We start from the raw sequence: 22,734 nt of genomic DNA, 5'->3' as shown, positions 1-22,734 counted from the left end.
TCGCCTTGCAGACGTGGGGATACAGGGCATAGCCCGTAACTGGTTGTGCTCTTTTATCTCTGGTCGGGGACAGAGGGTGGCACTAGGGAGGGAAATGTCGTCACGCCACTCCTTGGTGTGTGGAGTGCCGCAGGGCGCAATTCTCTCCCCAATGCTTTTTAACATCTTTATGCGCCCTCTTGCCCAGATTATCCGGAGCTTTGGGCTGGGCTGTCATCAATATGCTGATGACACTCAGCTCTATCTACTGATGGATGGCCACACCAACTCGGCCCCTTACACACTGACCAGATGCTTGGAAGCTGTGGCTGGATGGTTTCGTGGGAGCCGATTGAAACTAAATCCTTCGAAGATAGAGGTCCTATGGCTAGGTCGGGATAGCATGGGGATGAGGGACCAACTCCCTTCTCTTGCGGGGGCCCAATTAGTGCCATTGCCTTCCGTTAAGAGTTTGGGTGTAATCCTTGATGCCTCCCTTTCCATGGAGGCGCAAGTCACAGCAACAGCCAAGGCGACATTTTTCCACCTTCGCCGCATCAAGCAGTTGGTCCCTTACCTTTCCCGCCCCGACCTGGCCACAGTGATCCATGCGACAGTCATCTCCAGGCTTGACTACTGTAACTCGCTCTACGCGGGGCTGCCCTTGAAGCTGTCCCAGAAACTCCAGCGGGTACAGAATGCTGCAGCGAGGCTCCTCACAGCGTCTCTGCCATGGGAGCATATTCATCCAGTGCTTTTCAAGCTGCACTGGCTCCCGGTGGAGTACAGGGTCAGATTTAAGGTGCTGCTTTTGACCTTTAAAGCCCTTCACGGCCTAGGACCCTCGTACCTACGGGACCGCCTCGCCTGGTATGCCCCACGGAGAGCCTCAAGGTCCATAAATATCAACACCCTAGTGGTCCCAGGCCCTAAGGAAGTTAGATTGGCTTCAACCAGAGCCAGGGCCTTTTCAGCACTGGCCCCAACTTGGTGGAACGCTCTGTCTCATGAGACCAGGGCCCTGCGGGATCTGATCTCTTTCCGCAGGGCCTGTAAGACAGAGTTGTTCCGCCTGGCCTTTGGATTGGAGCCAATTTGATTCCCTCCGCCCCCTTTTTCTTTTTTTCTTTTCCTTCTCCTGCAATGAGGCTCCATTTTAATATTTTAATGTTCCATTATTTTAATGTTGTATTTTATTTTTGTTTTTAAGTTGTAATCACTCATCTTGTTTTTATTATTGCTTGTAAGCCGCTCTGAGCCCGGCCTTGGCTGGGGAGGGCGGGGTATAAATAAAAATTATTATTATTATTATTATTATTATTATTATTATTATTATTATTATTATATATATTTGGACTTCCTAGATTCAAGGAGGCTGCCTTTCCACATGGACTCACTCTGTTTTATTGATATTATCAGTGTGTGTCAGTCATACTGTTTACCATACTTTGCTATTTTGTGCGTTTTGAGGCTTTTGCTTTGTTTTTAAGTCGTATACTGAGCTTACGTTGTTGCTTTTTAGCTTCTAATGTTGACAGCACTTCCTTCAAAGTAAGCTTCCCTTCCAGCCAGCAGGACTTAGTTCCAAGCACAGGGTTCTAAGGTTTGGGTAGAATAATGATTGTATGGAAAAGTGATTTTGTGCTGCTGGCATCTCACCTCTCTTTGAAGTCCTCAATCAATTTTACAAATCTAAAACTGTTAGTAGCACTTATACACATACAGACATACATACATACGCCACTTATAACCTAAAAAACCCAACCCAAAACAAAACACCCTAACAGTTGTAACATTTCCCCATCTGATCATCAGAAGGCAGTTCTTACTTGTCATGGGTGACCAGACAGTGGCTATTTTGCAAGCCAGTCAGTTGTCAGTATGCACTATAGATTTATGCTTGCTTGTTTATGAGCTTTGAGCTGCTTTAGGCATGTCACCATCTCTATGAAATAGAACATAAAATGACCTCGTTATGGTTAGTATGAAAAAAAGTCATTCCCTTTCCTGAGTCTCTGAATACCAGCTTTCCCCTATCATGTTTTCTCCTGGTAGCCTCGCCGCATGGCTTGAAGGTGTGTTGCCGTTTGAGTTTCCTCCTTCAGATGTGATTGATTGTTGAGTGATTGAACATCACAATGGAATCTCCAAGCGGCACCTTGCCATTGCTTCAAACGCTCTGTGACCAGTAGTGGCAAATACTCCTTAATAGGCATGTGCCAGTGTCTAATACAGTGGTGCCCCGCAAGACGAATGCCTCGCAAGACGGAAAACCCGCTAGACGAAAGGGTTTTCCGTTTTTCGATGCACTTCGCAAGACGAATTTCCCTATGGGCTTGCTTCGCAAGACGAAAACGTCTTGCAAGTCTTGCAATTTTTTTCGCTCCCCCCCTTTTTCTAAGCCGCTAATAGCCTTTTAGCCGCTAAGCCGCTAAGCCTTTAATAGCCGCTAAACCACTAATAGCGCTAAGCTGCTAATAGGGTTGCTTCGCAAGACGAAAAAACCGCTAGACGAAGAGACTTGCGGAACGGATTATTTTTGTCTTGCGAGGCACCACTGTATAGCGACGGGAGTCTGGAGCAGCTATAAAATAATCAAATTTCAATTATCCAACTGTGGGTTTAGAAATGATTTGAGTGGGAAGGGGAACAACAGTACCAAGGGATAAAGCAGTATTGGGTGTTGGAGGCCACTGATAAAAAAAAATGGCGTTTTCCGCAGGACATCTTTTGATAACATTCTGTATGAGACTAGGAAAAGTGCCTGAAACCTTCAGTCAGAGTCAGAAACACCCATTTTAATTTCTTCTTCTTCATCCATATGCTCTCTAACTGGCCTTAAGCAAGCTGCTCTTAACAATCTACCATCTGCACTATAACTAATAATGACTGACATTGTGGGATGGTGTAATGATTTCTGAGATAATTATGTGCGCCATTTAATATTTATATAGCACTTCATATTTTGAATACCGAGCATTAATTGTTACTATGATTAGGGTGGGAGCAGTGTTTCTTATTAAGAATGGGAGTGATGAATTTGGCGTAGCAACAAATCTGTTTGCCTGATTTCATTGTCTTGCAGGCTCTGGTTTGATGAGTTTCTAGGCCTGTGGGTTTCAGTTCAGAATCTTCCGCAGTGGGAAGGAGTAAGTATTCCTGCTTTGGCTTCTTTCCCCCACTCCCCCCTGTCACCAAAGTGTTGCAATTGGACCAGGAATATTAGTTCTAGGGTGGGCTGTGATTATTTAGGATTCGTATGTGCCCAGTAGTTGAATAAAGAAGCCCATCGTTGGTTGGGTTCTTCTTCCTGTTTACATTCTTACTTGCGAAATTTTCATTTTGTAACCTTTTTGTAATGTTGTTTTTCCAAGCTGAAAGTCAAAATCTAGGCCATTGAAATGGGTGTACTTTCTAATTCTTTCAGATCACACCAGTTTACTATGATTTTTTTATTTGCAGAGAAATCATATGGCTCTGGCAAAGGGCTCTATTTTTGTTTGCCATAAATATTATTGAACTGTCAGAGTTCTGTAAAGTAAAGCATGACTTCAGGCCCTTGAATTTTGTATTTCTCACATCAGCATTGTGTTAGCTTTCAAGCCTGGGGCAGACATAGGCTGCATGTGAACATCGGTTAAGTCAAGGGTAGGCAACCTAAGGCCTGTGGGCCGGATTCGGCCCAATCACCTTCTCAATCCGGCCCGCGGACGGTCCGGGAATCAGCATGTTTTTACATAAGAAGAATGTGTCCTTTTATTTAAAATGCATCTCTCGGTTATTTGTGGGGCATAGGAATTCGTTCATTTTCTCTCTCCAAAATATAGTCCGGCCCACCACATGGTCTGAGGGATGGTGGACCGGCCCACAGCTGAAAAAAGGTTGCTGACCCCTTCGTTAAGCTGTGGTTTAGTATTACATGCAGAAGCAGCAACAAGTCTTTGGTATGCACACCCCTTCCTCCCACATGGCCAGAAGGAGGAGTTTGGGAGAGTTTGCTTCTAGCTATGATTAGTTTCAAACAAGTAAATTACAAACCATGGTTCCTAAAGCTGGCTTGTTGAAATTAATCTTAGTTAGTATTAACCATAATTCTGCTCCCGAATTACATTTTATAATTTAGTATTTACAAAAGTATTTATGTATCACACACTTGCAAAGTGCCAGGACAATGTACAACAATGTAAGTAAACACTTATTAAAATGACTGTCCATTCGAGAGACCTGAAAGTCAAAAGTGAGAATGTTGCAAGCTGCATATAACTAAAACTAGAAAGGGAATCTCCTAAATTTCTCCTCTTTTACCATAAAGGAGGAGGAGGGAGTGCGGGCTAAGAGTGTTTGACACCCCACCCCCTGGGGCTAAAGTTGAAATTATCTTTTGATCAAGTACCCTTGCAATTTGGTTGGTTGAAACTTTTGGCCATGTGCTGTTAATCCCATTTTGTATGTACTGAAGTTCTCTTGTATGACCTCTGTTCAGTTAAGGGAAGAAGCAGGAGCAAAGCTTGTACTGAAAAAGTTATCTGTGGTTTTTTTCTTTCCAGCACCTAGTCAACCTTTTTGCACGCTTGGCCACTGATAACATAGGCTACATTGACTGGGATCCCTATATTCCAAAGGTAATATCTAATATATAGAAGGAATAATATTAAAACAAGGATAACATGAGAATTGTTTGCTTGCTTAGTATAGTTTTACTTTACTGACAACCTCTGCCTATGTAGGTAAGAAGAGCAGGGCTGGATCAGGCCAAAGGACCATATAGTGCACCATCTTATTTGCTGCAGTGGCCAGCTAGATGCCCCTGGAAACTCATAAGCAGGACATAAGAGCTATAGTCCTCTCCTGATGGGATTTGTATCCCTAAACATCTAGGGGGCACTAGGCTGGAGAAGGCTGATATATGGGGAGGAACTTTGTCCCTTCCTCTGTTTTGTTCTCCTGCCTGCTGCAAGTGTCTGTGACTCCCTAATTATAATTTTTAATTACCATCTCATTCTTATAGCTTGTGCTAAATTGCTTCTGTAAAAAGGCCTTGAGGCCTTTTAAGCCTTACTTAATCATAACAATTGTTCCATAGTTTTAAAACTCTTCTGGAACATATTAGCTTACTACCAAGCCTCTCTCAGGGTGCACAGTAATGTAGGAAGCTTAAGCATGAGATTTAGTGGCCACTGCTGAGAAAGTGGGTTTTTGCTTAGCTTTAGTTGACTGACTTGCAATGATAATTTCTGGAGGCACGGCGGGACTTAATTTTTTTTAGCAACTCATAAGCAGATGCTTTGCGGATGCTAGCAAGGGATGCAGCAGCAAGAAATTCCAAACCAATTTGTAGAGATGTGGACTTTCTGTGCAATAGTAAATGGTACATAAATTGAGGGCGATCTCAAGATGGCTCAGGTGGACAAAAGATTGTTCTGTTGAAATGAAGTTGCAGACACTTCCTTACCTGAAAGTTTTCCAGGATCTATTCTGAAAGCACTGTGCGTCTTTTCTTACGCACTGTAAGAAATACCAAACACCGTTCATAATGCATTTCGGCTGTTTGATTGTGGAATTACTTTTTCTACAGATATTTACCAGAATACTGCGAAGTTTGAATCTTCCAGTGGGAAGCAACCAAGTGTTAGTGCCACGATTCCTAACAAATGCATATGACATTGGGCATGCAGTCATGTGGATTACAGCCATGCTGGTAGGACCCTTTAATTTTCTCTACACCTTCCCTCCCTCTCCCCAGTTAGCCAAACACTGGTATTTAAGCAGGTTTATGATGATAAATATTTTGGCTGGCCCACAAGCTTGGGAATAAATAAAGTTGTGCTACATAACCAAGAGTTGGTGTGGCTAGCTTCTTAAGGGAGAGCATTCTGTCCTGGGCTCTTACTACGTAGGTGATCATACTCAGTAATTAAGCCATGACCATGTAGCCGGAAGCATCCCAGGGCATCATGTCTTCTGGTTTGCCCAGGACCTCAAAAAAGCCCCAAGAGACACGTGGGATTTATCTCACTCCTGAAAACAACCTTTTTCTTTATGAGTGAAAGAAGAGGAGTTTGGATTTGATATCCCGCCTTTCACTCCCCTTCAGGAGTCTCAAAGCGGCTAACATTCTCCTTTCCCTTCCTCCCCCACAACAAACACTCTGTGGGGTGAGTGGGGCTGAGAGACTTCAAAGAAGCGTGACTGGCCCAAGGTCACCCAGCAACTGCATGTGGAGGAGCGGAGACGCGAACCCGGTTCCCCAGATTACGAGGCTACCGCTCTTAACCACTACACCACAAACCTCTTAATCACATACTGGTTTATAAATCAGTTTGGCAGGGCTGCTGGGGTCAGATAAAACTGCTTAATCTGATGTTGGCGAGGTGTCAGGTAGCCTCACAGATCTCTGTTGTAGATTATGAGAGCATATCCGTTGCTCTCTGTATGCTTGCGTGTTTAAAAAGTAGCGCTCTCACAGCTGATCTGACAGAGAGATTCCTAGGGGTCTGTTTGAAGGGGGTCCCCAATGGAATGCCAAACAGGCACAGGCTTGAAGTAAAAACTAGGCTTTTATTGCTACAAGCACACACAAAAATTACAGGAAGACTGCAACGTGATGTAATTTTATACACTTCGGTGCTACTGTTAGTCAGTCATACGATTACAACAAAACATTCTATAGCAGTTACAACCCACTTCGTGAAACCTAAGACCATCAGAACTTTATGGCTCCTCTGGCTGTGCCTCCCCAACCTTTCATTACAATAATATGTGATTACATGTGATTCATCAGTGTCTTTCATTATTAACTTTTGTCTACTTATCCTATTCTTTATTTATTAAATTTCCATACTGCCCTTTGTCTGAGGAATGCAGGGTGGGTTATGATATTTAAAAAGCAAAAATATGTAACATAATAACAAAACAAAAAAAAGAATCCCTCCCCCTGGAGTTTAAAAGGCCATAAGTTGTTTACCGTATTTTTCGCTCTATAGGACGCACTTTTCCCCCTTCAAAAATGAAGGGGAAATGTGTGTGCGTCCTATGGAGCGAAGACGCCATAGCCCCGCGACCCTCTCCCGACTGGAGAGGTGACACGCGGCTATGGCAGGAACCTCTACAGCCCCGTGTCACCTCTCCAGCCGGGAGAGCACGCGCACGGGGCTAAAGCAGCCCCCCGCGACCCTCTCCCGGCTGGAGAGGTGACGCGCGGCTATGGCAGGAGCCTCTATAGCCGCGCGTCACCTCCCCAGCCGGAAGAGCGCGTGCGGGAGTGTCTGCAAGCCTCGCGCACCCGGCAGGAGGTCCCACCGGGTGCGCAAGGCTTGGGGCGGCAGCCTGTCGCCCGAAGCACGGGGAGCCCTCGGGAGGGCTCCCCCTGCTTCGGGCGAGTGTCTGCAAGCCTCGCGCACCCGGCAGGAGGTCCCACCGGGTGCGCGAGGCTTGGGGCGGCAGCGGACTGCTTGTGCGCACCTAGAAGCTTGGGGCGCGCTGAGCTCAGCACGCCCCAAGCTCCTGGTGTAGCGCAGCGATCCGCTAGCCCTGGGAGAGCCCCGCGGCTCTCCCAAGACTAGCGGACTGCTTGCGCGCACCTAGAAGCTTGGGGCGCGCTGAGCTCAGCACGCCCCAAGCTCCTGGTGTAGCGCAGCGATCCGCTAGCCCTGGGAGAGCCCCGCGGCTCTCCCAAGACTAGCGGACTGCTTGCGCGCACCTAGAAGCTTGGGGCGCGCTGAGCTCAGCGCGCCCCAAGCTTCTAGGTGCGGGCAAGCAGTCCGCTGCCGCCCCAAGCCTCGCGCACCCGGTGGGACCTCCTGCCGGGTGCGCGAGGCTTGGGGCGGCAGCGGACTGCTTGCGCGCACCTAGAAGCTTGGGGCGCGCTGCTTCTAGGTGCGGGCAAGCAGTCCGCTGCCGCCCCAAGCCTCGCGCACCCGGTGGGACCTCCTGCCGGGTGCGCGAGGCTTGGGGCGGCAGCGGACTGCTTGCGCGCACCTAGAAGCTTGGGGCGCGCTGAGCTCAGCACGCCCCAAGCTCCTGGTATAGCGCAGCGATCCGCTAGCCCTGGGAGAGCCCCGCGGCTCTCCCAGGGCTAGCGGACTGCTTGCCGGCACGCAGAAGCTTGGGGCGCGCTGACCTCAGCCTGCCCCAAGCTTCTGGATTAGCGCAGGGGTCCGCTAGCCCTGGGAGAGGCGCCCGGCTCTCCCACGCTAGCGGAGACCTTGCCGGCACGCAGAAGCTTGGGGCGCGCTGAGCTCCGCACGCCCCAAGCTCCTGGTGTAGCGCAGCGCACCTGGGGGGGAAATAAAATTTTTTCCCTTTATTTCCCCCCCAAAAATCTAGGTGCGTCTTATGGGCCGGTGCGTCTTATGGGGCGAAAAATACGGTAATTAGCCAAAGTCCTGGGAGAGGCATAATGTTTTTGACTGGCTCTTAAAGATATCTAATGAAGGCATCAAGTGAGCCTCTCTGGGGAGAACATTCCACCTTGAGGACCTTGTGGAGGGAGCACACAATGAAGGGACTTAGATGATGATTGCAGGGTCTGGGTTGGTTCATATGAAGAGAGGCGGTTCTTAAAGTATTGCTTTGGTGAGCCATTTAAGGCTTTATAGGTCAGAACCAGCACTTTGTATTGACCCAGAAACTAATTGGCAGTCAGTGAAGTTGGGCCACGATTGGTGTTATATACTTAAAGTGCCAGGATTGGTGTTACATGAGCAAGTTGGCTGCTGAATTCTGCACCAGCTGAAGTTTCTGAACTCTTCAGAGGCAAACCCACATATAATGTGCTGCAGTAATCTAACCTAGAGGTTATCAGCGCATACACAGCAGAAGATAGGCTGTCTGCTAGCTTCCTCTTTCATTTATGTTTGATTAATATATCCATTTTTCAATTGACTTCAAGATTAAATGCAATCGTTCCACCTAGCTGATCTCCTAGCATTCCTTCAGTTGTTGCTATGGTTATTGTTTTCAGAGATTAATGATACATTCTGTCAATGTACCAGGACACCGGTTTCTCATCGTTCCTACCAAAGAACAATTTTTTCCCTAATAGGAAGGGTTAGTTAAGAGTTCATACACCAGTGTGATACAAAATGGAGTCAGATCAAAATGAAGTTTTCTGATTCGAACTAGAAAAAGGAAGTTTCTCCTTCAGATCCTCTGAATTATAAACTAGTATGAGAATGTTTTTGAATTTGTTTTAACTAGTACTAGACAGATAGGTCAGATACTTGTTTTTAGGGGGTGAATTAACAGGAAAACTACATACAGTACATTACATCTGTTTTGTGTGGGTTTTGGTGCTAGCTGCCCCACAGTGAACCTGTAAATTCCAGCCTTCCATTTTGGAAATTGGAACTTCTGTAGTTCATATTTTGAAAACCTTTTGAGGGCACAGTTTAGATAACTGAGAAGGTTGGTTTCCCCTACACGTGATTGTCAAACATTATAAATATTTTGTGCTGGGTTTGGCTTTCCACCTCAGTATGTTCCCTGCTACTGAAAAGAACATGTTGCAACTCTAACCCTTTATTAATCCTTTATCTTGGGGCCCATTAAAATTTGAGTGGTTTATAACTGCATTTTGGCCCTGTTCGTGTTCTTTGAAGTTGTATCAAATAACTTGGTTTATCTTTGTTTCTGGACAGGGTGGACCAAGCAAGCTTGTACAGAAGCACTTGTCTGGGTTATTCAAAAGCATTGCCTCTTTTTACCATCCCTCAAATAACGGCCGCTGGTTGGTAAGGATTTATGTGTGTATATATATTTATTTCTGATCTTGACATCAAGCACTTCAGTGTTTGTCTTGGAGTGGAATCTTAGTTCTCTTCATTTTCTTCAGCTGCTGATGCATTGTATTCTGAGTAGGCCATCTTATTTAATTGTACTAGTATAGCTGCACACTAGTTTTCTCTAAACTTGCTTTTAGATTGATTCAGACGTTGAAAATACTGGGTGATATTCAACTAGGATTTATTTAGAGAAGACCCATGCAAATTAATGAACATGACTGAGTTGAGTTCCTTAATTGCAGTTGTTCTGATGTGAATAAAACTTAGTTTAACACCACCATCGTGGTGGAAAATGAAAGGTGTGGTCGGTGACGCCCATAAATACAAAACTCTTAACCACTTTATTCACATACATTGTTTCCAAGTAGCTTTGGCTGTATCTGGCCAGCTTGGATACAAGTTACGCCCTCCACTCGATTGTCTCTCAAGGATAATCTGGTCATGTTACATGGAAAATAAATTGAATGTCCAAATAGGCTCTTAGTCACCTGGCCCTGGATATGTATTTTAAGGGAATAGGATAAATTAGACCACTTGACAAATAGCCCAGAAACTGACTGATTGTTAATGCACTTAAGTGTAGAGAGGGCAAAATAGCTTTTGTAGCTCTTCTTACTGCTGTGTGACTGAAATTGATTCTCTTGTCTTTTCTGTAGAACAAGCTAATGAAGCTGCTTCAGCGGCTACCCAGTAGCGTTGTCAGAAGATTGCATCGTGAGCGTTACAAGAAGACGACTTGGCTTACTCCTGTGCCTGACAGCCATAAACTCACCGACCAGGATATAACAGACTTTGTAGAATGTATTATTCAGCCTGTTCTTTTAGCAATGTTCAGCAAAACTGGAAGCCTAGAAGCAGCCCAAGCTCTGCAGAATCTCGCACTGATGCGCCCTGAGTTGGTAATCCCACCAGTACTTGAAAAGTGAGTCCAAATAGGATTGGCAAAAAGTGGCTTAGCGTCTATGTTTTAGATGGCCAAGAAAAGTGTTGCGTCCTTTCTCCAGCTGAAAAACTTGGCAAATTTGGCAAGGGAACATTGGACTTCTGTTGAGATGCATGATGCATTCCTCTTGCCTCTCTTCCGTTTTATGGATTTATTTTAAAAAATTATAATACTGCCATTCAAATGTGGCAGCTTATAATTGCCACAAAACAGGATCGGCTGCAAATTTGAACAATATGAAGAATTTCCTGCCGTAGGTTTTTTCATGTGGTTCTGAGTAGGAAGAAGCGCAATGCAATGTCATTTTGCTGATATTTAATGTTATTTTACATAGCCCGTACAGGGTTTGTTTGAAATTCAGTGTCTATATTTCATATAGACAAACTATAAAAATATACAGGTAGGTAACCATGTTGGTCTGCTGTAGTCGAAACAAAATAAAACAATTCCTTCATGTAGCGCCTTAGAGACCAACTAAGTTTGTTATTGGTATGAGCTTTTGTGTGCATGCACAGTGGTATCTGAAGAAGTGTGCATGCACACGAAAGCTCATACCAATAACAAACTTAGTTGGTTTCATAAGGTGCTACTGGAAGGAATTTTTTTATTTTGTTATAAAAATATACATCTGATTAGAGCTCCTGCAGGTGAAAATAATGTTAATGCCTTATTTGCCAACATGGAGCACTAAGATGTCAAGTGCATACAGCCAGACTGGTTGAGACCAAGGGTCTACCTTGTCCACCATTCTGTTTTCTGCAATGTTCAACCAGATGCTTCTGGGAAGCCCACCAGCAGGACATGTGGGGAGGGGGGCAATAGTCCTCTCCCACTCTTGATCTCCAGCATCTGATTCTGGAGAGCTTACGCAGCAAAGGTCACCAACCTTCTTGGGCTTGCGGGTTTACGTTTGTAAACTGGACAAGCCGTTGTGGACACCATGCACATACCTGCTGGCTACCGTAGAATGCTTTTTTTCCCCAAGGCTAATGTTGAAGCCTCGCCTTTCACTGTGAGGGGAGGGGATGCTTTGGGCACCAGGGAAGTCCTCTCAGAGTGCGTGTGTCTCTGTCGGGTGCATGCGTTGACTACCCTTGCTTATACAGTGGTAACCTTGGGTTACAGACGCTTCAGGTTACAGACCCTGCTAACCCGGAAGTAGTACCTTGGGTTAATAACTTTGCTTCAGGATGAGAACAGAAATCGCACGGCAGCGGCAGTTGGAGGCCCCATTAGCTAAATTGGTACCTCAGGTTAAGAACAGTTTCAGGTTAAGAACGGACCTCCAGGTACCTTAACCCGAGGTACCACTGTAAAGTCATCATGGCTACAGTTACAGGTAGGTAGCCGTGTTGGTCTGCCATAGTCAAAATAAAAAAAATTCCTTCCAGTAGCACCTTAAAGACCAACAAAGTTAGTTCTTGGTATGAGCTTTCGTGTGCATGCACACGAAAGCTCATACCAAGAACTAACTTAGTTGGTCTTTAAGGTGCTACTGGAAGGAATTTTTTTTATTTCATCATGGCTAGTAGCTGATGATAGCCTTGTCCTTCATGAGCCCATCTAATCATCTTTAAAGTTGTCTCTAAAGTTGTGCTTTGTGGAGAAGTTATTTCCCTTTTGTCTGCCACGATCCTCCCACCTTCCAACTTTATTGAATGACCCTGAGTTCTAACATACAAAGCTGCCTGGTTGAGAACTTACTTTGCACATTCTGCATATGGGCCATATATTTAGTACAGGTGTAGTTGAGGGCCATAGCGCATTGGTAGAGAAACTCCTTTGAATGTGGAAGGTCCTAGCCTTGATCCCCATCATCTCCAGGTAGGGCTGGGAATGCCCCCTTTCTGAAACTCTGGAGAGCTAATGGCAGTTATTATAGATCATACATAGCTAGATGGACCCAGCGGACTGTATAAGGTAAAGGGACTCCTGACCATTAGGTCCAGTCGTGGCCGACTCTGGTGTTGCAGCGCTCATCTCGCTTTATTAGCCGAGGGAGCCGGCGTACAGCTTCCAGGTCATGTGGCCAGCATGACTAAGCCGCTTCTGGCGAACCAGAGCAGCGCACGGAAATGCCATTTACCTTCCTGCCAGAGCGGTACCTATTTATCTGCTTGAACTTTGACGTGCTTTCAAACTGCTAGGTTGGCAGGAGCTGGGACCGAGCAACGGGAGCTCACCCCGTCGCGGGGATTCGAACTGCCGACCTTCTGATCGGCAAGTCCTGGGCTCTGTGGTTTAACCCACAGCGCCACTCGCGTCCCCCCTATATCCCTACATGAGTAGAAATGAAAAGAATTATTTCACTGACGCACTGCGTCGCCATAGAAGAGAGCTCATGTAATTGTAATTTTTCTCTTCCACAAAAAATGCATAGAACATACCCTGCACTGGAGACTTTAACAGAACCTCACCAACTCACAGCCACTTTAAGCTGTGTAATTGGAGTAGCTCGTAGCCTGGTATCTGGGGGCCAGTCATTTCCCGAAGGTCCAACGCACATGTTGCCTCTGCTGATGAGAGCGTTGCCTGGTGTGGATCCAAACGACTTTAGCAAATGCATGGTGAGTAAACTCTCTTCCACATACAGTTACGGCACAGTCAATTTTTTTCACAGCTTCATTGCCATGTGTCCTGTTGTCATATTTCAACCCCCCCCCCCTTTCTCCAGGCTCCCACTTCTCCCCCTCATAAGGACCCTGGACCAGCTCCGTTCTAGGGGTGAAGGGCACAGTGCACACAGCACTGCCCAAATGAGTGCAGTATGGTGGCTTGTATTGTAATGTAATAAAACTATGAAAGAATGCATAACTCTCTGGTGGCTTTGTTTTCCCTTACCTATCCACTCTGCCTAAGTGTTTTTAACGTTGTTGGAAAGAAATTATCAATAGTGGTTGTTCAGGATATAGGGAACAAGGAAGAAAAAATGATACCTAGTGGGCAGCTTTAGCAAGGGACTACTGCATTTTATTTTATTTTTGGTAGTGCAGGGGGTGGGACTACCACATGTATAAAATATAAATCTATAAAGTAAATCTATATAATAAAAGGTGATAAATTACTTGCCCAGGTTGTTCCATGTGTTATACTGAGTGTTTAAAAGACTCTGGAAATTTAAACTAAGACACACAAATATGAACAGAGTGCAGTGCATTCAAAATATTCAACGTAATAAGACATTGCGCCAGACATCTTTTTGTAATTCATCTTGCAACCCTCTGGTTTGGTCTGGACATTTGAAATCGGGGGATCCCGTACTCATCCTTTGTTGTCATATGTGCAGTTTTTGTGCTCATTTACCTTAAAAAGGAGTTGTGGTATAAGGCAGCAGGAATTCAAAGTAAGCATGCACTTATTGTGGTGTGATGCATGTTACCTCACACACGAAGTTTAGGATGGGTGGGCAGATGTTTTGACCCAGCCCTGACACAAGGGTTTGCCTTACCGCCTATTTCAATTTTTCACATTACAGTTCAAAAAACAAACATGCTGTCTTTCAGTATAAGTGATTCACACTGAAACTTCCTTTGCATCTTTCAATAGATCACATTCCAGTTTATTGCAACGTTTTCCACTCTTGTGCCTTTAGTAGATTGTTCATCTGTACTACGAGAGAGAAATAACCTCACAGAGGTAAGATGTTAAATGGCTAATATATGCTGTTTCAAGTGTTCTTTAGTGTAAGAAGCTCTTGGCTAATGTATGCTTTTTTAAGTGTAAGAAGCTATTGCATGTTGAACTGTTTAAAAAGATGTTAAAGTGTAAATACGAGAGGGGAAAAGATGTTTGTATAAGTCAAAGCCCATTTCAAGAAAGGGGAAATAATATTCTTTTGTCTATACTACACAAGCAAAAAATATGCTTTGCACCTGGAAGAATCAAATTACATATATGCAAATTTGCAAGTGAAAGTTTTTGGTTTTGTACAGTTTTTCAATTCTGATCCCAGGATTTGGAGTTTTAACCTGTTTGACAAGAATGACGATTGTGGCATGGGTAACTGAGGGGCAGAATGTTTAGAAGATGGTATAATGATTTTTTGGAGAAAATAATAATTTCATAAAACTGCATTTTGATGGTTCTGTTTTCGTCTGAGTCTATGGCCTAGCTAAACTAAAAGGGATATGTAAGATCATTCTCAGGTTTCTAGCAGCTTCCTGGAAAGTGTATCATAGTTTGGAAGGACTAGAAACGAAAGTATTTTATTTCTTGTTGTGCCCTGACATCATAGGTGGAGAGAGAACTGTGCTCTGCGACTGCTGAATTTGAAGATTTTGTACTGCAGTTTATGGACAGGCAAGTTGTGGTGGGAGACTGAGTGTACTGGTGAGGTGATAACTGCCCTGCTGACTTTCCAAGTGTTTCTAAACTTAGTCTTGCCCATTGGATGTTTTCTCCTAATTTATGTTCCCAATTCCATTGGTCACAGGGCAGATCAGTACATAAATGCTTTTAATAGTACCTGGCTACATACAGAGTAAAGGTAAAGGGACCCCTGACCATTAGGTTCAGTCGTGGCCGACTCTGGGATTGCGGCGCCCATCTCTCTTTATTGGCCGAGGAAGCTGGCATACAGCTTCCGGGTCATGCGGCCAGCATGACTGAGCCGCTTCTGGCGATCCAGAGCAGCGCACGGAAATGCCGTTTACCTTCCCGCCGGAGCGGTACCTATTTACCGTATTTTTCGCCCCATAGGGCGCACCGGCCCATAGGGTGCACCTAGTTTTCCCCGGCCCCAGCCCCCAGAACAGGCTGCTCTCTGCAAGCCGTGGGAGGGCTCCCGCGGCTTGCGCAGAGCTACCCGAAGCCCGGGCATGACTGCTCAGCGTGCCCAGGCTTCGGGATAGAGGCAGCTCTCCGCAAGCCGTGGGAGGGCTCCCGCGGCTTGCGCAGAGCTACCTGAAGCCTGGGGCGCGACTGCTCAGCGTGCCCCAGGCTTCGGGATGCAGGCAGCTCTCCACAAGCTGTGGGAGCCCGGCGGGAACTCCCGCGGGCTCCCAAGGCTTGCGGAGAGCTTCCTGAAGCATGGAGAGCGAGAGGGGTCGGCTTCAGCAAAAGCCTGCATTCGCCCCATAGGATGCACACTTCATTTTTGGAGGGGGGAAAGTGCGTCCTACAGGGCGAAAAATATGGTATCTACTTGCACTTTGACGTGCTTTCAAACTGCTAGGTTGGCAGGAGCAGGGACCAAGCAACGGGAGCTCACCCCATCGCGGGGATTCAAACTGCCAACCTTCTGATCGGCAAGTCCTAGGCTCTGTGGTTTAACCCACAGCGCCACCCGCGTGATGTATGTTTAAGATTAAACATTTTAAATCGCCTTTAAAAATGGGGGGAAATGATAAGTTGAAGGATTCACAGACTGCCTGTTCTATAGGCTGGTGCTTGTGAAGAGAGGGAGAGAGCGTTGATTGTGGTGCATGAATGTTCTATGAAGGGGGTTGCAGGTATAGAACCAGCCAAGTATGGAGAGAGACAGGGAGCTCAAGTGACAGAACTGCAACAGCAAAAGCCATGAGCTTGGATATATCTTGCTGCAGCATCCCAGTGCCTTTCTCCAGGGCTGTTTTCAAAATGAGTGGCTGTACAGCTCTTTCCTTCCTCCTCAGTTTTCTGAATTGGCACTGTGCACTTTGAAGCCTGCAGCCAAAACACATGATACTTCAGTGCTTCTTTAGCCCAGTAGACACTCCTGTCTTTTCTTGTGGCAGATTTCTTCCGCTTCCTTGATTTTTAGAATTCTATGAAGATGAATCAGGCACTGACTTTACAAGCCAGGCAAACCTATTATGCAGACGGTGTGTGGAGAGACATCAGTGAGATATCTCCCCATGGTAAAAGCAAAACAAAATCCTAATATTATTTCTTCGACTTTTTATTGTGCAGGTGTTTTGCACTCATAGAAAGCAGCACACTGGAGCAAACCAGAGAAGAGACTGAAACAGAAAAGATGACTCATTTGGAGAGTTTAGTGGAATTAGGCTTGTCCTCAACTTTCAGCACAATTCTCACTCAGTGTTCAAAAGAGATATTTAAGGTATGTGTCACCAAGAGTTGGAAAAGTGTTCAACTTCTTTGCCTCACCTTTTTTCTTTGTAAAACAAAAGCTTGTGGAACTGTAGATGGTTTCCCTGTTCTGTGTTTAGGCAAGGAAGTACATTAAAAGGCCAATGTAAATGTTCATTTACTTAACCTGCAATCATAAAGCACTGTAAAATTGTAGCACACCATTAAAGCAGAATATACAATATGGGTTCCCAAGATCTACTTGGACATGCTTAGTTGGGGACAGAGGATGGGGTACTTCGCTATTTAAAATGGCACAACCTCATACTGTACCGCAAACTGCTTCTGAAACATGTGTCAATTTCAAAAGAGGCATACCAAGCGGCACGGAAGGAGAATGACTGTTTGAGACATACAAGCCCAAAGCCCCCTTGGACATTCAGAATTAATAGCATAGTTCTTCAGATCTGTGCTGATGATGTTTTCTATGCCAAGAGCGGACTTTGTGATGTCACAACTCAATGACTTTTTTTGGTTTCTTTTGAAGCTTGATGTTAAGGACCTAGTTCCGTTAAGATGATAAACCTGCACCTGGGCTATAGAACCTTCTTCCTTTGTGACATTTTCTGTTTCGGGTGTGGAGGCAATGTTTTTGTATGAAGGAAATGCATTCATTTGAGGACTTACCTGCAATCTAAAGTGGTATAACCCAGACACAGGATTATCCCCTTAGTGGAAACTAGGACAAGGAAATGCCTGCTTCCTTCTGACTTAAATAACATATAGAACATGGATAGGCAAACTAAAACACAGGGGCTGGATCCGGCCCAGTCGCCTTCTAAATCCGGCCTGCAGACAGTCCAGGAATCAGCGTGTTTTTACATGAGTAAAATGTGTGCTTTTGTTTAAAATTCATATCTGGGTTATTTGTGGGGCATAGGAATTTGTTTATTTCCCCCCCAAAAATATAGTCTGGCCCCCCACAAGGTCTGAGGGACAGTGGACCGGCCCCCTGCTGAAAAAGTTTGCTGACCCCTGTGCTAGAATATAAGGGGAAAATCACACTGTAGCTTGATTTAAGACAACACCAGACTTAAAATTAAATGCGTTGTATTTTTCTTTATCCCCCCACCCTCAGAGGGCATAGGCCTTCTTCATGTATCTTTTAGCTCCTTAATAAGCAGCTTCTTCAATATGTACATGACTCCTGTGTTCTGCCTTAGGAAATCAAATGGTTCTTAAGCACGCTTTTATTATTCTCTCCTATCTGCTAAAGCTGATAGACTCCATGGTATTCTGAAGGGTTGGTGACTTACCTAAGTCACCTGCTGGACTAGCCTAAGCTGTCTCCATATCCCTGGATGCTTCACAGACCTATTACTAGCATGTTTCTTTTAATCACGGGTAGTCAATCTGTGGCAGAGGCAGCAGGTAAAAGTGACATGCCCAGAGAAGAACTATTGTGTCTCCCTTAGTCATATATCCTGCCTTTCTAGCACTGTGCTGCTGCCCCCAGGAACCAGGAGCTGCATGTTCCCTGTAGATTATGCAAGAGCGGAACTATCTCATTAAGTGTTTGACTTGCGATGCCCTTGCCAAAAGTGGTTTGCCACATGGCGTTGGTGAACTCTTGGTTTCCTTATTCCTTTCTGGTTTTCTCATCATGATGGAGACTGAACTTGCAGTGGATTCCACGTAGGTCCTCTGCCTGCACTGTGAGAATGCCATCAATTCTACATTTAAATCAGTTTGTGTGTGTGTGTGTGTGTGTGTGTGTGTGTGTGTATCTGCCCATAAAGCGGTGTTTCCTACCTGAATGATTGAATTGCACTTTTTTCTTTTGTGCGTTTCTCTTAGGTTGCCTTGGAGAAGGTTTTCAATTTTGCCGTTTCGAATATATTTGAGACAAGAGTAGCAGGACGGATGGTGGCCGACATGTGCCGAGCTGCCGTGAAAGTGAGTCCTTATTCTTTCCATCCTCTCAGCCTTTCTTGGTTGAGATGCAAACCAAGGAGTATAGCATCTAGATCAAGGGAAGTAATAGTGCCACTGTATTCTGCTCTGGTCAGACCTCACCTGGAGTACTGTGTCCAGTTCTGGGCACCACAATTCAAGAAGGACACTGACAAACTGGAACGTGTCCAGAGGAGGGCAACCAAAATGGTCAAAGGCCTGGAAACGATGCCTTATGAGGAACAGCTAAGGGAGCTGGGCATGTTTAGCCTGGAGAAGAGGAGGTTAAGGGGTGATATGATAGCCATGTTCAAATATATAAAAGGATGTCACATAGAGGAGGGAGAAAGGTTGTTTTCTGCTGCTCCAGAGAAGCGGACACGGAGCAATGGATCCAAACTACAAGAAAGAAGATTCCACCTAAACATTAGGAAGCACTTCCTGACAGTAAGAGCTGTTCGACAGTGGAATTTGCTGCCAAGGAGTGTGGTGGAGTCTCCTACTTTGGAGGTCTTTAAGCAGAGGCTTGACAACCATATGTCAGGAGTGCTCTGATGGTGTTTCCTGCTTGGCAGGGGGTTGGACTCGATGGCCCTTGTGGTCTCTTCCAACTCTATGATTCTATGAGTAACCTTAGCTGCTCTGTTTTTGCTGGCCCTGGGAATATTTGCCAGTTCTTCTCTCTGTGCTTGTGGGCCTTAAATTGCACATTATCTTACCCAGCCGTTCATGCCTTCCAGAACCAAGGCCAGTAATCAGAGGCAGATTTCTAATTAATGCTGTAGGATGCTCATTATCTTTAAAGCATACAAACTTCCATGCTTGCAAAGAGATCTTAATGTAGAACTTGATTCTTTGTGACATTTCAGTGCTGTCCTGAGGAGTCTTTGAAGCTCTTTGTACCCCATTGCTGCAGTGTTATAACACATCTTACTCTCAGTAAGTTTCAGTGATTTTACATTGTTTTGTGACTGGCTTGTGTTTGACTGTGTGTGTTTGCCTGTTTATAAAACTTACTGCTATCTGGAGGATATTTTGCATGTTTATATTTCACTGTTTTCCCAAGCTGCTCAGGGCAACATACATGGCTCCACCTGCTATTTTTATTATCATGACAACTCCTGTTGTAAGCAGGTGAGGATTCGAAATCTCCAGTGGCCCATGCTCACCCAGTGATCCAGGTGACCCACGGGGATTTTTAACATAGATCTCCCCATTTCAAATCCAGCACTCTAACCACACCTGCACTCTGGCATCATTTACTTCTTGTTTTCATGTGTAATTCCTTCCTAACTGCCCTGGGATGTAGTGATGAAGGCCAGTATATAAATAAAACAAATAAATACTAAACTACTGTAATTCCAGAAGATTAGCTGAGTGTCACTGTAGCTAAAGCCAAAAAAGGGTTCTCACACCTTTTTATTTTATTTTACGGTAGCAGATTATTGGATGCTGCTTCCTGGTCCTGCCTTACTGGCTTGCAAAGTGAGCATGGTTGGGACCTGCTCTTTCGACGGACTTCATTTGTTTCAGTTTCAAAGCAGCATCTGGGCAAGGAAGAGATTCAGATAAGCTGTTCCACACTTCTTGCCTCGAACCCTTATCTTTGCTTCACAGCGCTCCTGTCATGTGTGCACCACATGGCAGCAAACGTGTTTGTCACTCAGTTTATAGGCTGGAGAAAGCTGCAGCCGTTCCCAGTTCCTTAATTCATGTACCCATTCTATCACGGTGTCCTGTTGCACCGGAAGTGGTTTAGTCATGCTGGCCACATGACCCGGGAAGCTGTCTGTGGACAAACATTGGCTCCCTCGGCCTGAAAGTGAGATGAGCGCCGCAACCCTGTAGTTGCCTTTGACTGGACTTAACTGTCCAGGGGTCCTTTACCTTTTTACGTCTTAATACACAGCAGGAAACATGTTAGACACAAGTGCTTTGAAAGCCATTTCACACAGTCTTCAGAGGCAAACCTGGCATTACAACCAAGTATACCTTTGACAGAGAGTTGCAAGCCAATCTTGGTCCCAGGACAAGTGTACTGGTGTGCTACATGTACACATGAACGCATGTTTGTTGCATTCATAAGCAACAGTTTTTGAGTAGTCCTTAGTCTCCCACCTTTTAAAATAATAATTAATAATAAATTATAATAATAATATCTGTCTGGGTTTCCCCAGCCACTCTGGGTGGCTTCCAACAAAATATTCAAATACCATAATGCATCAAACATTAAAAGCTTCCCTAAACAGGGCTGCCTTCAGATGTTTTCTAAAAGTCTGGTCGTAGTTGTTCTCTTTGACATCTGGTGGGAGGGCATTCCACAGGGCGGGCGCCACTACCGAGAAGGCCCTCTGCCTGGTTCTCTGGTTAAAGTTCTCATTCCCCCCATCCCACCTGCCTTCTGGGCAGTAGAAGATGAGGGAGACTGAACCTAATGGGGGCGGGAGTGCGTCTGTTAGGGGGCTTTGTAGGAAAAAGAGACTTCAGCACACAAATTAAAACCAAAGCTATCCACACAGAGTCTTTGCCCAAAACAACCATGAGCTTTGCCAGCAACAGCCTTAGAGCATCTAAGCCGCTGAAGTGCCGGCACTATTTTGTCTTTTGTCTAATGACTAATACTTCAGGTGAGTGCCATTGTGGAAGACAACTGAGAGCAGGAAAGGCTGCCTTTAACTGGGTTTGTTCAGTTTCTAAGGTTTGAGTTGCCATTGTCATGCCTGCGGGCCCAGTGGTGCCCTTAAGGACTTCACCTGATGACTGTGAATCCTGTCGCCGTCGTCTTTGTTATGAGGCGATGAGTGTGGCTACCTCTCCCCCTCGCCGCAGAAAGTTCATTTTGCTGGAGGAGGAAGTTTGGGCAGAAGCCAACACTCATTCTTTTGCTTTTCTAGGCTCAGATCAGTACCTAAGCAGACTGAGAAAGTAGGGAGGGGAAGGTATCTGGGAGACAGGGGAAAGGAAAACCGGGGTGGGTGGGATGAGGCGTTGGAAGTATGGTGCTGCCGCAGTCACAAAAGGAATTGCTTGTATGCCAGAGAGAAAGTGACTACACATGCCGGATCCAGTGAAATGGGTCCTTTTGAAGATTTGGGGGGGGGGGGGTTCTGCACACACTCTGGCAAATCAAATCACAGATCACATCGGCCTTCATTGACTGAACTGTACAAAAATAATAATCACAAATTTAGTGCTTTCTAGTGTTGCTAGTTTGTTCAAAAACATTGATTCAGGAGTGCCTGGCGTGCTCTGGTCCATGGGGTCACGAAGAGCCGGACACGACTAAATGACTAAACAACAACATAGCTATAATTTTTACAAGAGATCCCCTTAAACCACCATCACATCACGTGTTGCCTTTGGATCCACATCTCTGTTATGTGATTTGTTGGTGGGCTTCTTTCCATCCTGTGCAAAAGCCATGAATATCCTTTTTTTAAAACAACAACAACAACAACTTGTTATGTTGACCATAAGAAATTGGTGATGAAAGTGGAATCACATTAGGACTTGATGCTTTCCCCCCCTAGATGATGATGTCTTGCGTGATGAAGAGTTAGATAAAGAGCTCCTCTGGAACCTTCAGCTTCTGTCGGAGGTATTATGGAGAATGCTACTTTTAATGCTTTATTTGCCAACTGTGTACTTGATCCATACTTAGTTTCGGTAAAAAAAAAAATCGAGTACTTTTAAATAAATGCTTTTCTATGCAGAACCTTCTATGTGATGTATACACAAGGGGAAGCCTGTGAGCATTGTGACTGAGAATAAACTGTCTAGACAGTTGTGTCAGATTACCCCAGTGCAGTGCCTGCCGTCCTGTTTTGAGCAGTGACAGCTAGATCCTTATTTTATCCTGAAGGACGAGCTGGGAGACAAAAGCTTCCCTATCAAGGTTGCAGCTGCAGTGCTTTAAGTGAGAAAACAGCAGCTGCAGCATTGCTCCCAGATGTTTATCCTGTGGGGAACATAATGGCACATGAGAACTTTTCATTGCCACACCCTTTTCCTTCAGCCCATTGCAATGGATTTCCTTTGGAAATTCACTTACTACTACTACTTCTTCTT

The 22,734-nt window shown here is 45.2% G+C and overlaps 1 protein-coding gene across 2 annotated transcripts in view; it reads left to right on the top strand.

Annotated features, from left to right (window-relative positions):
• The window catches only part of PSME4 (proteasome activator subunit 4), an 88,565-nt gene that overhangs the window by 21,838 nt on the left and 43,993 nt on the right, over nt 1-22,734 (top strand). For both annotated transcript variants that reach the window (XM_081188353.1, XM_081188354.1), the window contains 12 exons: nt 3,065-3,128; nt 4,527-4,601; nt 5,555-5,677; nt 9,618-9,710; nt 10,418-10,683; nt 13,085-13,271; nt 14,251-14,340; nt 14,939-15,003; nt 16,594-16,744; nt 18,571-18,669; nt 19,536-19,605; nt 22,197-22,264. In XM_081188353.1, coding sequence (XP_081044479.1) covers nt 3,065-3,128; nt 4,527-4,601; nt 5,555-5,677; nt 9,618-9,710; nt 10,418-10,683; nt 13,085-13,271; nt 14,251-14,340; nt 14,939-15,003; nt 16,594-16,744; nt 18,571-18,669; nt 19,536-19,605; nt 22,197-22,264 — 1,351 coding nt within the window. The remainder of the gene's footprint in view (nt 1-3,064; nt 3,129-4,526; nt 4,602-5,554; nt 5,678-9,617; nt 9,711-10,417; nt 10,684-13,084; nt 13,272-14,250; nt 14,341-14,938; nt 15,004-16,593; nt 16,745-18,570; nt 18,670-19,535; nt 19,606-22,196; nt 22,265-22,734) is intronic.

The sequence above is a fragment of the Podarcis bocagei genome (genome assembly GCF_964188305.1).
Source record: "Podarcis bocagei genome assembly, chromosome: 3".
Lineage (NCBI taxonomy): Eukaryota > Metazoa > Chordata > Lepidosauria > Squamata > Lacertidae > Podarcis > Podarcis bocagei.
This window is presented reverse-complemented; position numbering and strand designations above follow the sequence as displayed.